The following is a 13,315-nucleotide window of genomic DNA, read 5'->3' as shown; positions in this document are numbered from 1 at the left end:
CAGACAACAAATAGTAAGTACCCATTGTAAGTATGAGTTTAGTTTCAACCATTTTATATAATCATAACATTTCAACACCTTCTCGGTTAATTTTTTTATATATAAAATAAAATTCAAGTTTTCAAAAATCTAAAATTTATAGTTTTTTTTTCTCTGAATTAACTAAACTCTTTAAAATTTTAGAATGGTAAATTTAAAATTTCAGTTTTTTTCATGTAAAACTGAATAATTTGTCAAAGGGTATTTATGTATTTTGACATGATTGCTTAATCTCTTCGAGTGGATAATGTGAGAAGGGAAAGAATACTCTGAAATAGCGTGGAGCAAAAACCCCTTTTTCTTTCAACTCACAACCTTATCGAGTGAAGAAGATTGTGTAGTAGCGAAACGAAAATGGCGTCGATTGCAGCTTCTTCTACTTTTCACTCGTTTTCGACAGCCAAAAGCCCTAATCTTTCTTCGACCCATCTTCTTCCTCTATCGAAAAACGTCAGCTTTCGAACCAGGCCCGTCGTTTATAGCCGAATTTGCAATTTCTCGGGGTTTACGAAACAGAATCGCCTTGGGTTTAGGAAGCTTTCGTCGGTTGGAGAAGGAGGAGAAGGTGTTGCTCTTGCAGATGAAGAGCAACAACAACAACAAGAGACTGTCTCTGTGCCTGTCTCTCCTTCAGACATGCTCACCATGTTTTTTCAGGTTCATCACACACTCTCTCTCTTTGGTTAACTCGTCTAGTGACTTTGTGTGATTATCATCCTCAATCTCTATTAAGTATATATATACGGTTACTAGCTCCTAACATAGTTCGTAAATAGATAAGCTAGAATGCTTTGTATATAAATAGCACATTGTATCTATTTGCACATGGCAATAAGATTGAGCATTCTGAAGATAACAGTAGTCTACGTCGATTGATTCAATAGTTATATCAGATCTCAGAAATGAGCATTGCACATGGTATTTAAATTGTCTTGAAGATCCTCTATGATCACTACTCTGTTGCGATTTCAAGTGTGGCCTCGAAATTGAATCTGATCTTTTTTGTTGGCTTTTTTGCTTGATCTTGAAGGCTGATGGAACTTTGAACGAAGGAGCTATTCCTAATGTAACAAAGGCCTTACAGGTAATACTTTGCTTTTAGATCTCTCCGTGAACTAGCAAATCTGTTTGGGGCTCGAGGAGAATCTTTGTGATTGCATCTGTTTCTTGGACTATATAAAACCCTTTTGGTTACTTGTTTCGATTCAATCCTATCTCTGTAATTGTGTTAAACCCAAATTTTCGGTGTTTACTTTACTCTTGACACCCTTAAGATAACTATTTGCCTTTAATTTCAAAAACAGTGAACATATAGTTCCAATAGCCAATCTTGTTTGTTCTTTCAGGATATCGATGGAGTTTCCAATTTAAAGGTTCGGGTTTCTGAAGGTGTTGCCGTCGTTGAGGTATGTTTACATCCAGCATTCTCTTGATACATTGCCTTTACATGCCTAAGCACACACATACACATGGATATTTATAGATGAGGACAAGATTTTGAATATGTGTGATTAGAGATACTTTGGCCTGCACAGTACTACAAAGACTGGACTGATAAAGTATGTCACTTGGTTTCTACATTTTGGCGGTTTACCGCTGGGTTGGGCCTCTAAACCTTGAAAAGTCAAGGCCTTTATAGGAACCGTCGTGTTTTCGATGGATGAAAATCACTACAATAACTTTATGTTTGATGTTTTGGATCAAACGATTGAATCTAACTTTTGTTATGTTCAATGTGTGTGTGTCTGTGTGAAGCTTTCAAAGCAAACAACGGTTCAAGCAACAGGAGTGGCGTCAAGCTTGGTGGAGACTATACAAGGAGCTGGATTTAAGTTACAGACTTTGAATCTAAGCTTCGAAGATGAAGATGAGGTTCTGGTCTAGTTAAATAGTCCTTCTCCTCCGTTTTGTCATTATGGAAACACATTGCATTATGCTCAGTTTTAATGATATTTTCTTTCATTTGTTCCTTGCAAGAAGACAATGTGGTAGATAACCAAAAAAAAAAACGGAAATTAATGTTAAAGAAACACAAAAATTAATGGGTCATAAGGGTTCCCACAAAGCATGGAGGTTGGGATTCTTATTGACTTTCGGGTTCCATAGTTTGTAGTTTTGTGTCTATATATATATATATATAGTGACTCACAGCTCATGCGTTGTTGTACTTTTATCTCTGCTTAGAACACAATTTCTTTTTTTTTTTGTTTTGTCAATTAGAACACAATTTCTTTACTTCTCCTTTTGTACACAAATTCTTTACTTCTCCTTTTGTAATCGGAGATTATTGACCAAAATAACTGACATTCAATTGGACTAACGCAGCTTGGCTAATTATGTCTCTGACAAACAGCAAATCTGGCTAGTGAGTTTTTGAGTCTTATCTTTAACGACCATAGCAAATAGTATATTATTAGGAAATCTTTCTACATTTTTCTTAATTCAACTTACGATATAAGTATTGTTGTCAGTTGTCACTTAAATAATAAAAAAATTAGCATAATTTATCATTAGACCATAGTTCATAATATTATTGTAATAATTTACTTTGATTTATAGTTTTATACATATATATGTATATAGTATACTTGTTACCAATGGCTTTATATATAATCTTTGTTTCAGTGAAACGAAGAAGATAACAAACACATCTGTAGTCTGTTTCTCCTTATAAACTTATGAAATTATGATGTCGTGGAATCTGTTTTATTATTACACATAATAGATAAGATTAAAAAAAAAGGTTTAAATAAAGTTGAAGCAAATTCATTCGTGACAAATTATTATCATGCTCTACCAAAAAAGAGGAAAGTGTACTCACTACTCAAGACATATGTAATGATAAAATATCGAATTCTATACGCAGTTGTCGATTTCACTTTATTGAACTGTTGACCCCTTTTCGAAAAATCAGAACTAAATAATAAATCACCGAAACAATTTAAAGAACTCATGTGCCATTGTCCGTCTCTGATTTGATAACACTTAAGATTTTTTTATAAAAAATATAAAGGATATACTATATAAGTAACTAAGATATTCGTAACATCTTCGACCAAAAGAAAAAAAAAAGTAACTAAGATATTTCAAAACACTTTATCGTAGGACAGTTAACAAATACACGACAAACTACTTCTCACTGGTGCAATAATCGAAGCGAACGGACTTTTTATATAAACGACACAGCCTTATGGGCAAATCGAATGCTATTTATAAAATTTTAGCATCCTTATTATAATAAAGTTAGTAATGTCAGCCACTAGTTTCTCGGGGTACTCTAACATATCCTATATTTTCACCATAGTCCATATACTTTAAAGATTTCTAATTAAAAAATACTCTTTCTGTTTTATAATAGTTGATTTTCTGAAATATTATACATAGATTAAGAAGCAATAAATATTCAATTATTTTCTATTTTGTTTTTTTGATTAATTTATTTTACAATTAATTTATTACTTTTATTAATATTACTTTAACTTTTCCACCAATAGAGAATAGAAACATGCATTAATTACAAATATGTATTAATTACACACAATAAATCAAATATTATGAAACAAAAAAAATACTCAGAAAATCAACTATTATACAACAGAAAGAATAAGAAAAAAAGTGTTTTTACTTATTCTAATAAACTGTCCAAGTTGAGGTAGGAATAAAAATGGGAATTTCATATATTTTCTATAATATCCATTTTGGGAGTCTGATATTTTGTTCCTCGAGCTCTGAAAAATTATGATGCAGTGAAAGTTCAAAGCTGGCATGCATATTGCATATAATAACTACTCTGGACCTAGCACTTGCTATGCATTTAAATTACTGTATTTAGTTGTATTTTATGGATAATAAAATATATTAATAAAAAAACGAACTTCTATTTATAGCACAAAAAGCAATGGTCTTCTTCGTGTGACTTCACCACTTCCTCATCTCCCACAAAAATGGCTTTCTCACTACTTTCAGTCTTCATCTTTCTTCAAGTCTTTACCAATGTAAGTGACTAGTATTTTTTAACAAAAAGATGTTATTAATGTTTTCCGTTGGCGTTACGTTTTTGCACATTTTAACTATCTGTATAATTTGATCAATCACCGAGCAGGTTGTTTTTGCTGCTTCAGATGAGGAATCCAAGACACTAGTATGTTTCTAAATTTCTGATTTTACGTTTTAACTTTTTAAATAAATATGTATATTTGTAACTATGCATTAGTTAGGCAAATTAAACTTTTTTTACAAAAAAATTGGCAAATAAAGTATTTTTTGTATAATAAAGTGAACTTTTGGTATTCCAATGTTTGCAATTTATAGGTTTCTTTACCAACGCCACCACCGACGTCTCCGGCAATCAAACCGCCGTCTCCGTCGTACAAGCCACCCACGCTGCCTACTATCCCGATTAAACCACCCACCACTATACCTCCGGTTAAACCACCCACCACACTACCACCGGTCAAACCTCCCACCAGTCCGGTTACACCAACGAAACCACCGGTTAAATCGTACCCAATTCCTCCGGTCAAACCACCCACAGCACCACTGGTCAAACCACCTACGTACAAACCCCCAACGCCAACGGTTAAACCACCCACAACACCACTGATCAAACCACCGCCGGTTCAACCACCTACGTACAAACCCCCAACGCCACTGGTTAAGCCACCCACGACAACGCCAGTTACGACACCACCACCGGTTAAACCACCTGTCAACCCAACCCCAACACATCCGGTTAAACCACCGGTAGCACCGGCCAAACCTCCGACACCACCTCGGATAGGTAATTTCAGTAGATAATAATTACGTATTTTTACTTTAAATAGGTGTAATGGTTACTGATCGTTGATGTAAATGGACTTCAATATTTGGACGGTATAGATTGCGTGTCTTTATGTGGGACACGGTGTGGCCAACACTCGAGGAAGAACATATGTATGAGAGCGTGCGTCACGTGCTGCTACCGCTGCAAGTGCGTGCCCCTGGCACGTACGGTAACAAGGAAAAGTGTGGATCTTGTTACGCCAACATGAAGACACGTGGCGGAAAACCCAAGTGTCCTTAATTAAACCTTTGGTTAATTTGGAAAGGGCACTAAATCATTATATCAATGATTTAGAGGGAAAATGGTGTTTTATAAGTTTGTATTGCGTTTTATTTTGGTCTTTTATTTGGTTTAGTAGTATTTTGAGTTGGATGTGCGTTTAAGGAATGTAGAATCTATATATAGAAAATAAAAAAATTCGATGGATTAAGGTTTTTCTGGATTTAGTTTTGTATTAATAATCTAGGGCTAAATAAAGTTTTAAAAATCATATTAAAAAATTCTATAAGTTATAGGCATATCTTCGGCCCAAAAAGAAAGCTCCTATGTCGGTATTACTATGAACCCATATATTAAATCAAATTCGATAGAAGAGACAGAAAGATAGGAGGACATGACATGCTCATGCACAATATTGATACAATCCGAAATATGAGTGTTGAGCTTTATTTGGGCCTATATTTTAAAGGATCAGTGGGGAAGTCTTGAGAACGAGACCTGTTTACTCATGGCTTACGGATATCAGCTTATTCTACATATTCTTATAACAAAAACAAAAAAAATAGAAATTCGAAAAGTTTGTGTATTTCTCGAAAATGATCAAACAATTAGCAAACTTGTTATGGATTTTCCATGTAATACCCAATGTTCTCTTTCCCCTTAGTTTTGAGTCACTAATATTTTCTATTCAGAATGTCCACCGTATTGGTTAACAAAACACTTTGTATTTTGACTATATAATTTCACATTAGAAATGCATATTTTGTCAAAAATAAATAAATAAGATTTCCTCTAATATGTCAAATAATAACATATACGATTAAACACAGACAGAATCATAGAAGATAGGACATCAAAAAGGTAAAAACACTAAAACACATTTTTCTTATTTTTTACTCAAAACATTGAGGATAAAATTAATATTTGATTTCAGTATATATGATAATTATTGTTTATTATATTGTTGTGGTATATTCATGAGACAGCCGTGCGAGAACAATAACAACAAACATAGATCACATTAAAATCTTACAACATTATAAGATGTTGATATATCCTCAAAATGAAAGATTAGTTTTCTAGGAACATTACTTGTCGTAATTATGCAACGAAAACCTTTGGTTTATGAACTTGTCGTATGCATTACATTAAATATGCACATAATTGGAAACCTTCACATAAAGCTGTATGTAGATCAATTTTCATCATGTAAGGGAAGGAGTCAACATGTTTCTATTATAAAATAAAGGGAATAAATCCGTAAAATGATATTTCTTTTGGAAAATTAATTTCACGTTTCTTATTTAACAGTTTAAGTATAATAATTCTATTTAATAATTTAGAAGTTTCCAAGAAAAAAAAAAATAATTTAGAAGTTTCAAGGATTTAAGATAAATTTCATAATATATAAATTAGTCTAGGAATTCTGATTGGATAGAGAATGACCAATGCGTTTATTGAACCGTTTTATGTTAGATGTAACTTGCTAAGTCGGTGCTGTTAGATGTAACTTGTTAAGTCGGTGCTGTTAGATGGAAGTAAGACATGGATCTGGAGAAATGTTACATGTAACATACTTCATGAACCCCAAACAAGATCCATATGTCTTGATGATGAAATCTTTTATGCCGCACATCTATCAAGAACAAAGATCGCGATGATAGGATTCAACATGAAGACTGAAACATTCTGCTTCAGCCAGATTCCAGAGCCTGTTAAGCTCGGCCAAGTCTTTCTGTGGGAAACTGATCCTTTCCATGTCCGAGGTAAAGTTGCGATTTCCTTTTCTGATCTCAAGGGAAATCACCGAATCTGGGTTTTGGAAGATGTGAACGAGGACAAATGGTCTCTTATGCTGCTGGAAACACCATTGTCCTTACAAGATGAAGGAAATTGGATCAGTCCACGTCTGTCCTTTCAAGGGTTAAGAAAGAGAGGAGACATCATGGTTTTTACTCAAATTCAAGACTGTGTCTTGGTAGTTTACTGCTACAATGCAGCAACCGGAAAACTTCAGAAGGATACAATGGAAGGCGTTGTAGGAGGTAGATCGGTGCTCATGTTCCTTGATCAGGTTGAGAGCATTATGTTCTTGTGAGTTTGTCTTGGCGTCAGCTACTGGAGGGGACTGATGGATGACTTACGAAATTTGATTTTTTTTGCCATTCATAGGCATTTATAGAAATTACGGTACTGGAGTTTTTTTAGAGGAATTGTGAGAGGTAGATAGTGGTGATGTTTCTTGATCACACCGACATCATTTTGCTTCTGTGAGCTTGGTCTTTGGTCTAGATATGACTTACCTAATTCATTGTGTAAAGAGTTTTAGGAATTGGATTTGGGAATAGGAAATTTTGCCATTCATTAGGCTTATACGCTTGTAAAAAAATAGAAAAAAAAAATTGTAACATGTCATATGAAAAGAAGAATACTTTCAAAGAGCTTTTACCCATCTCTTTTTTTACTCGCAACCTCTTTTTTAATTTACTTGGCATTTGTGTAATTATCATCCTTAATCTCCATTTACGGCTTGGTATCAGTAGGCTAGTTCGATAGATTCATAGTTTTATCGGATTTTAGAAACGAGCATTGCAAAATAGTACTTGAATTGTCTTGAAGATTCAGTCCAGTTTTTGTAAAGTAATGTAAAAAACTTGGGTTTCAGTGTTCATTCTCCTCTTACTACGCTTTAGATCTTCCTGGACGTTGACTGATGAAAAAGTGTACATCTAAGTTATAACCGAAAGTGTACATTGTATCACTTTCGCTTTTTATGTTGCCCGAAAGGGAGACATCGTTGGTGTATACCGAAGTTTCAGAGAATGCCAAGAACAAGCTGGATCATCTGTAATTCCTCTGTTCTTCCTTTTCTTTCTTAGTCTGTGAAAGTGTGAAGTGATAAAATGTCTATGTACTTGAGATGTTATCTTTGATTTTTCACTTTAATCTCTTTTTATCTTAATCATGAGCTGTGCGGTAGGATAAAAGCTCTGTTTTATTTTCTTTCTTAGTTTTATCCTTTAGTCAATCTCTAATTTGGTTTTTCAGGTTTGCCATCTTTCAATGAGTGTTTACAAAGGATATGGTTGGCCTAAAGGAGCTGAGGAGCTTCTTGCATCATTCGAGCTGAAGAACGCTCTATTTTTAATCAATGCAAGTCATGTCAAAGATGATGTTTTTGGGAAACTTATTCCTTTTCCTTTACAGGTCTGGTGAAGCCTAGCGTAGTCTCGTTGCAAAAGAGTTTCGAAATTGTTTTGAGATTTTATAAACAACACATTTTCATATTTCAGCACCAACCATCTTCTTCGCAAGGAGCTATGCTTGACAAGCCTTTCCGTTCTAAGAGACTGCACGATATGTCTAAAATGGAGAATCAATGGAAGTCAATAGACATGTATGGTATAGCTATTAGCTTCTTCACGGTTGAATATGTAATAGTAATTCTGTCGTTCGCCGTCCTGTTGAAATAATTATCCCTAGTGGAACAATAAATATGATGATGGTACATTTTGTTTCTTTATTTTGATTGATCTTTAATTGCAAGGAAGAGATGGATCAGATATCGTTGCCAGAGATTCGAAACGACTGTTGTGTTGTCGTGCTCTGTTCTTGTTGCAGAGGAGAGGATATTGAGTAGCTGGGCTGGATTTGGATCTTGATTCGCCCACTTCTTTGGTGATTTCTGACTGGGCTTTTGTCGCAGGCCCAAGTGGTGTTTTGTTGACACTAAGCAAAACCTCTGTCTCAGAAGTGGGTGTCGGCTTTGTCATTGTCTTGATCTATACCAGTCTTTTAGTGAACATAAAACAACGTTGGTATTCTGTAAAGAGACGATTATGAACAATCAGTTATGTCTTTTGACGTGCCGCTTTTTCCCCCTCGGCTAGTAACAGAACCCTTTTAATGGACAAATTAGGCTGAAATAGAATCTCTCGAGGATTTTTATGTCTTTTGGCGTGATTGTTTATCCATTCGACTTTTTCGATCATATGTACGTATTAAACAGAGAAACGAGACAAGCTAAAAAAGAGAATACATAACAACAAATGAAATCAAGGTGTAAATTACACTTGGAAACTTTCTCTCTTCCCTGCAATGGCGGGTTGTGAAAGGAACACTTGCTATGAAACTTACCACAAGGCTCAGCAAACATAAACCGGAAATGAGATGGATTGATGGATCGGATACAAGCTTCATACTGTGGACCTAACGGACATGAGGTGATTATCCTTACGCTATTGCCCACCAAATCGATGGTTATAAGTATTGGGGGCAAAGAGAAGGAAATTATTGCTAGCTGTTAGTAGATATAAAATCTTCGCCGGGGTAATTTTCTCCGGTCAGAATTTCAGCTACCAGAATCTTAAACCACCGTACGGATCGGTCTGAAATATCGGTGAATAACTCCGTTGTCGCTACGCCAACGTGTCTCTCTGTGATCCACCGCTGAGTTGTCGGATGAATCTCCGGTCAGAGATTTGTGGTTAAAACAAACTTATTGAGTAGTTTTATTCCGATTATCTCAGCTATACAAAGATGAAATCAAATGTTGAGCTGAGAGGGAAGAAGGCAAAAAGCCAACGGAGGTGTTTGTGTCTTTATTTACACATCTTTGGTTAGAATATTGGTGCAAGAAAATACCTGATATCATCACGAAAGATGTCCCATAAGCATGTGAAGTATTAAGTCGATCGCTTCACCATGAGAAGGTCCATGAAAAGGTAAAATCAGCAGCGTTTAGAAGGAAATCAGTTTTTTGCCGGAACAACGAAAGAAAAGGAAATCACGTTTTGTTGAAAAAGGAAATAGTGACCTTAATTGGCACTAATAATGAATTCTTTTTTAGTTCTTTGACACTGATAAAGATTTCTCTCATATCATCAACCAATAAAATATTAACAACACGGGGAAGAGTTTGTCATTAAAAACACTAAAAGCCTTATCAGAATAATAATAATTTAGTTTTTTTTTTTAAAGAAAAACGCGCATTAACTTTTTAACAGAAAAATAAAAGGAAATTACAATTTAGCATATTTTTGGTAGGAAAAGGAATGGTAACAACTATATAAGTACGTGCTATCGTTGAATGGTTTCAGAAGTCGATGAGGATGGATATGATGATGAAGAAGGCGACGTATTCTAAGAGGTATTTCGAGATTCTGGAGAAACGGAGGAACCTGCCGGTGTGGTTGCAGAAACAAGAGTTTCTCCAAACTTTCAAGAAAAACCAGACGGTGATATTGGTCGGTGAGACCGGGAGTGGGAAAACCACGCAGATCCCACAGTTTGTTTTAGAAGCAGTGCTCGACGAAAACCCTAACCCTAATCCAAGTGGGAGGAAGTGGTTGGTTGGGTGCACACAGCCTCGTAGAGTTGCAGCGACGTCTGTGTCCCGTCGTGTTGCTGAAGAGATGGATGTTCAGATCGGTGAAGAAGTCGGTTACACCGTCCGTTTCGAAGATTGCACCAGCTCCCGAACGGTGCTCAAGTACCTGACCGATGGTATGCTTCTAAGAGAAGCAATGGCGGATCCACTCTTATCGAGATACAAGGCGATTGTTCTCGACGAGGCACACGAAAGAACTTTAGCCACAGATTTGCTTGTTGGTCTTCTTAAACAAGTCTTGATGAATCGACCTGATATCAAGCTGGTCGTGATGAGTGCAACCCTAGAAACCAACAAGTTTCGCGAGTACTTTCTCGGTGCTCCTCTGATCAAAGTTCCCGGTCGGCTTCATCCAGTGGAGATCTTGTACACTTTAGAACCTGAGATGGATTATCTTGAGGCTGCTATAAACACTGTGATCCAGATTCACATGTGTGAGCCACCAGGTGATGTTCTTCTTTTCTTAACGGGAGAAGAAGAGATTGAAGAGGCTAGCAGCAGAATTGCCGGTAAACTTGGAGATCAAGTCAGAGTTGTGCCATTGTATTCCACTCTTCCGCCTGCCTTGCAACAGAAGATATTCGATCCTACACCAGATCACGTGAGGAAGATTGTTGTCTCCACCAACATTGCGGAGACTTCGTTGACCATTGACGGGATTGTTTACGTGGTCGATCCTGGTTTCTCCAAGCAGAAAATCTACAACCCAAGCACTCGTGCCGAGTCCTTGTTAGTGTCTCCAATATCACAGCCAAGTGCTGACCAGAGAGCAGGTCGTGCTGGTAGAACAAGGCCTGGAAAATGTTTCAGGCTTTACACACAGAGAAGTTTCAATGACTTGGAGGAGAAGACGGTCCCTGAGATGTTGAGATCAAACCTTGCAAATACAGTTCTGACCTTGACAAAACTTGGTGTTAACTTGGTTAGATTCGATTTTATGGATCCTCCTGCTCCTCAGACCCTCTCTCGTGCCTTGGAGGATTTGTATCATTTAGGAGCATTGGATGATGAATGTAACTTGACAAAGACAGGCGAGATGATGAGTGAGTTTCCCTTAGACCCACAGATGGCGAAGATGCTCATAGTCAGTCCTCAATTCAAACTGCTCAAACGAGATACTTTCGGTTTCAGCGATGCTATCAGTACCCAATTGTTTCATCAGGCCAAGAGGAGAAGCTCAGAAAGCAGCAGATGAAGCTAAATCTAGGTTTGCACACATTGACGGAGATCACCTCACGCTCTTGAATGTGTTCCACGCTTTCTTGCTAAACAATCAAGACCCGAATTGGTGCTACGCAAACTTCATCAACTACAGAGCAATGAAGTCTGCAGTTAGTGTTAGAGAGCAGCTGGTCCGGATCATGTCGAGGTTTAAGATGAAGCTGTGCAGCACGGGTTTCAACAGCCCTGACTACTACGTCAACATAAGAAAGGCCTTGCTTGCCGGTTATTTCATGCAAGTGGCTCACCTAGATCGCACTGGCCACTACTTGACCGTCAAAGATAACAACCAAGTGGTTCACCTGCATCCTTCAAACTGCTTGGATCACAAACCAGAGTGGGTCGTTTACAACGAATATGTTTTCACAAGCCGGAATTTCATCCGAACTGTTACACATATTCGCGGTGAATGGCTTGTAGATGTTGCTCCAAGTTACTATAATCTTGCAAGCTTCCCCAACTCTGAGACCAAACGAGTCCTGCAAAAGTATTATAAGAAGAGAGTGTGTGAGAAGAAAGGAGCTGTATAAATTATATTTTTTTTTTCGTTATGAAATATGAAAGAGATTGCTTTTGTTGACAACTGCATTATTGAATGGCCATTGGCTCTACTGTTTATGAACCTTTAGAGGTTCACCTATTCATTGCATTTTCAGGATGATCTAAAGTGTATAAGAGTAGAATGAACACCGAAACCAAATTTAGAAATAGTTTTATATTACCTTACAAAAATGGGATTGAATCAAAACAAGTAACCAAAGGGGTTTTATAACCCAAGCAAGAAACAGATGAATTCACACTTATTTGCTAGTTCAAAGAAGAGGAACCTAAAGACAATGGCTTTACATTCTTCTCTGCGTCTGTTCAGCAATCATAAAAAGAAGCAAAAGAGTATTACCTTAAGGCCTTTGTTACATTAGGAATATAGCTGCTTCGTTCAAAGTTCCATCAGCCTTCAAAGTCAAGCAAAAAAAGCCACAGAAGATCAGATTTAATTTTTCAGGTCGCACATGAAATTGCAACATAGTGCGCATGGAGGATCTTCAAGTCGAATAAATTACCATTGCTTATTAATGCTCGTTTCTCAGACCAGATATATAAACCATGAATCAGTCTAACTAGCCTACTGTATCTCAACTAATAACAATCTATAAATCGAGATTGATGTTGATGATAATCACACAAAAATAGCCACTGGAGTATATTTATCAGTCAGAAAGACCATGCTCCAAGATATTGATATATGCAACAAACTAGGAGAGGAGACCTGCTAGAATGCTAAACGTCTAAACTTCAAATAGGATAAAGAACCAAATTACATACCAAAGAATAACCACTTGATGATAAATAATATATCTCAAATCAAACTACCAATGGCAAACGGATCAAATCCTAAAGCTGAAATGAAGAATAAAAGAATAGAAGCAGGAACCTAATCCACAAAGAAAATCGATAACCAGAAATCGGATTTAAGCTGAGAAAAAAACAAATCCACCACAATAGGATAGTAGATTTCAACCTAAACTTTATTCCAAGAGAGAAAATCCACCATTAAGTAATCTAATCAGAGCACTAGAAGTTAGAGAGTAGAATAAACTAGATAAGTGCCCCTGTCTTCATTTTAA

General features: G+C 36.4%; 4 protein-coding genes across 4 annotated transcripts in view; 3 read left to right on the top strand and 1 right to left on the bottom strand.

Annotated features, from left to right (window-relative positions):
- The first annotated feature begins 277 nt into the window (after positions 1–277).
- LOC18018230 lies at positions 278–2,077 on the top strand. Its single transcript, XM_006399947.2, has 4 exons — positions 278–696; positions 1,070–1,123; positions 1,386–1,445; positions 1,795–2,077. The coding sequence occupies exons 1-4, from the start codon at positions 394–396 to the stop codon at positions 1,921–1,923; spliced, it is 546 nt and encodes a 181-aa protein (XP_006400010.1). The 5' UTR covers positions 278–393; the 3' UTR covers positions 1,924–2,077.
- Positions 2,078–3,886: 1,809 nt separating this feature from the next.
- LOC18018229 (gibberellin-regulated protein 14) lies at positions 3,887–5,303 on the top strand. Its single transcript, XM_006399946.2, has 4 exons — positions 3,887–4,034; positions 4,142–4,180; positions 4,351–4,819; positions 4,918–5,303. The coding sequence occupies exons 1-4, from the start codon at positions 3,984–3,986 to the stop codon at positions 5,067–5,069; spliced, it is 711 nt and encodes a 236-aa protein (XP_006400009.1). The 5' UTR covers positions 3,887–3,983; the 3' UTR covers positions 5,070–5,303.
- A 4,665-nt stretch (positions 5,304–9,968) lies between these two features.
- On the top strand, positions 9,969–12,220 carry LOC18018227 (probable pre-mRNA-splicing factor ATP-dependent RNA helicase DEAH3). Its single transcript, XM_006399944.2, is given in 2 exon segments — positions 9,969–11,568; positions 11,570–12,220. Coding segments are annotated over 2 exon segments (2,034 nt in total). The 5' UTR covers positions 9,969–10,185.
- LOC18019518 (peroxisome biogenesis protein 19-2) overlaps positions 11,828–13,315 on the bottom strand; it is a 2,411-nt gene continuing 923 nt past the window's right edge. Inside the window, exons 3-4 of the mRNA XM_006399940.2 lie at positions 12,589–12,643; positions 11,828–12,169 (exon numbers count right to left, since the gene is read on the bottom strand). Coding sequence (XP_006400003.2) covers positions 12,602–12,643 — 42 coding nt within the window. The 3' untranslated portion in view covers positions 11,828–12,169; positions 12,589–12,601. The remainder of the gene's footprint in view (positions 12,170–12,588; positions 12,644–13,315) is intronic.

This window comes from Eutrema salsugineum, unplaced genomic scaffold (assembly GCF_000478725.1).
Source record: "Eutrema salsugineum unplaced genomic scaffold, Eutsalg1_0 scaffold_2, whole genome shotgun sequence".
Taxonomy (NCBI): domain Eukaryota; kingdom Viridiplantae; phylum Streptophyta; class Magnoliopsida; order Brassicales; family Brassicaceae; genus Eutrema; species Eutrema salsugineum.
Note: the sequence above shows the minus strand (reverse complement) of the source record. Positions and strands in the feature narration are given on the sequence as shown.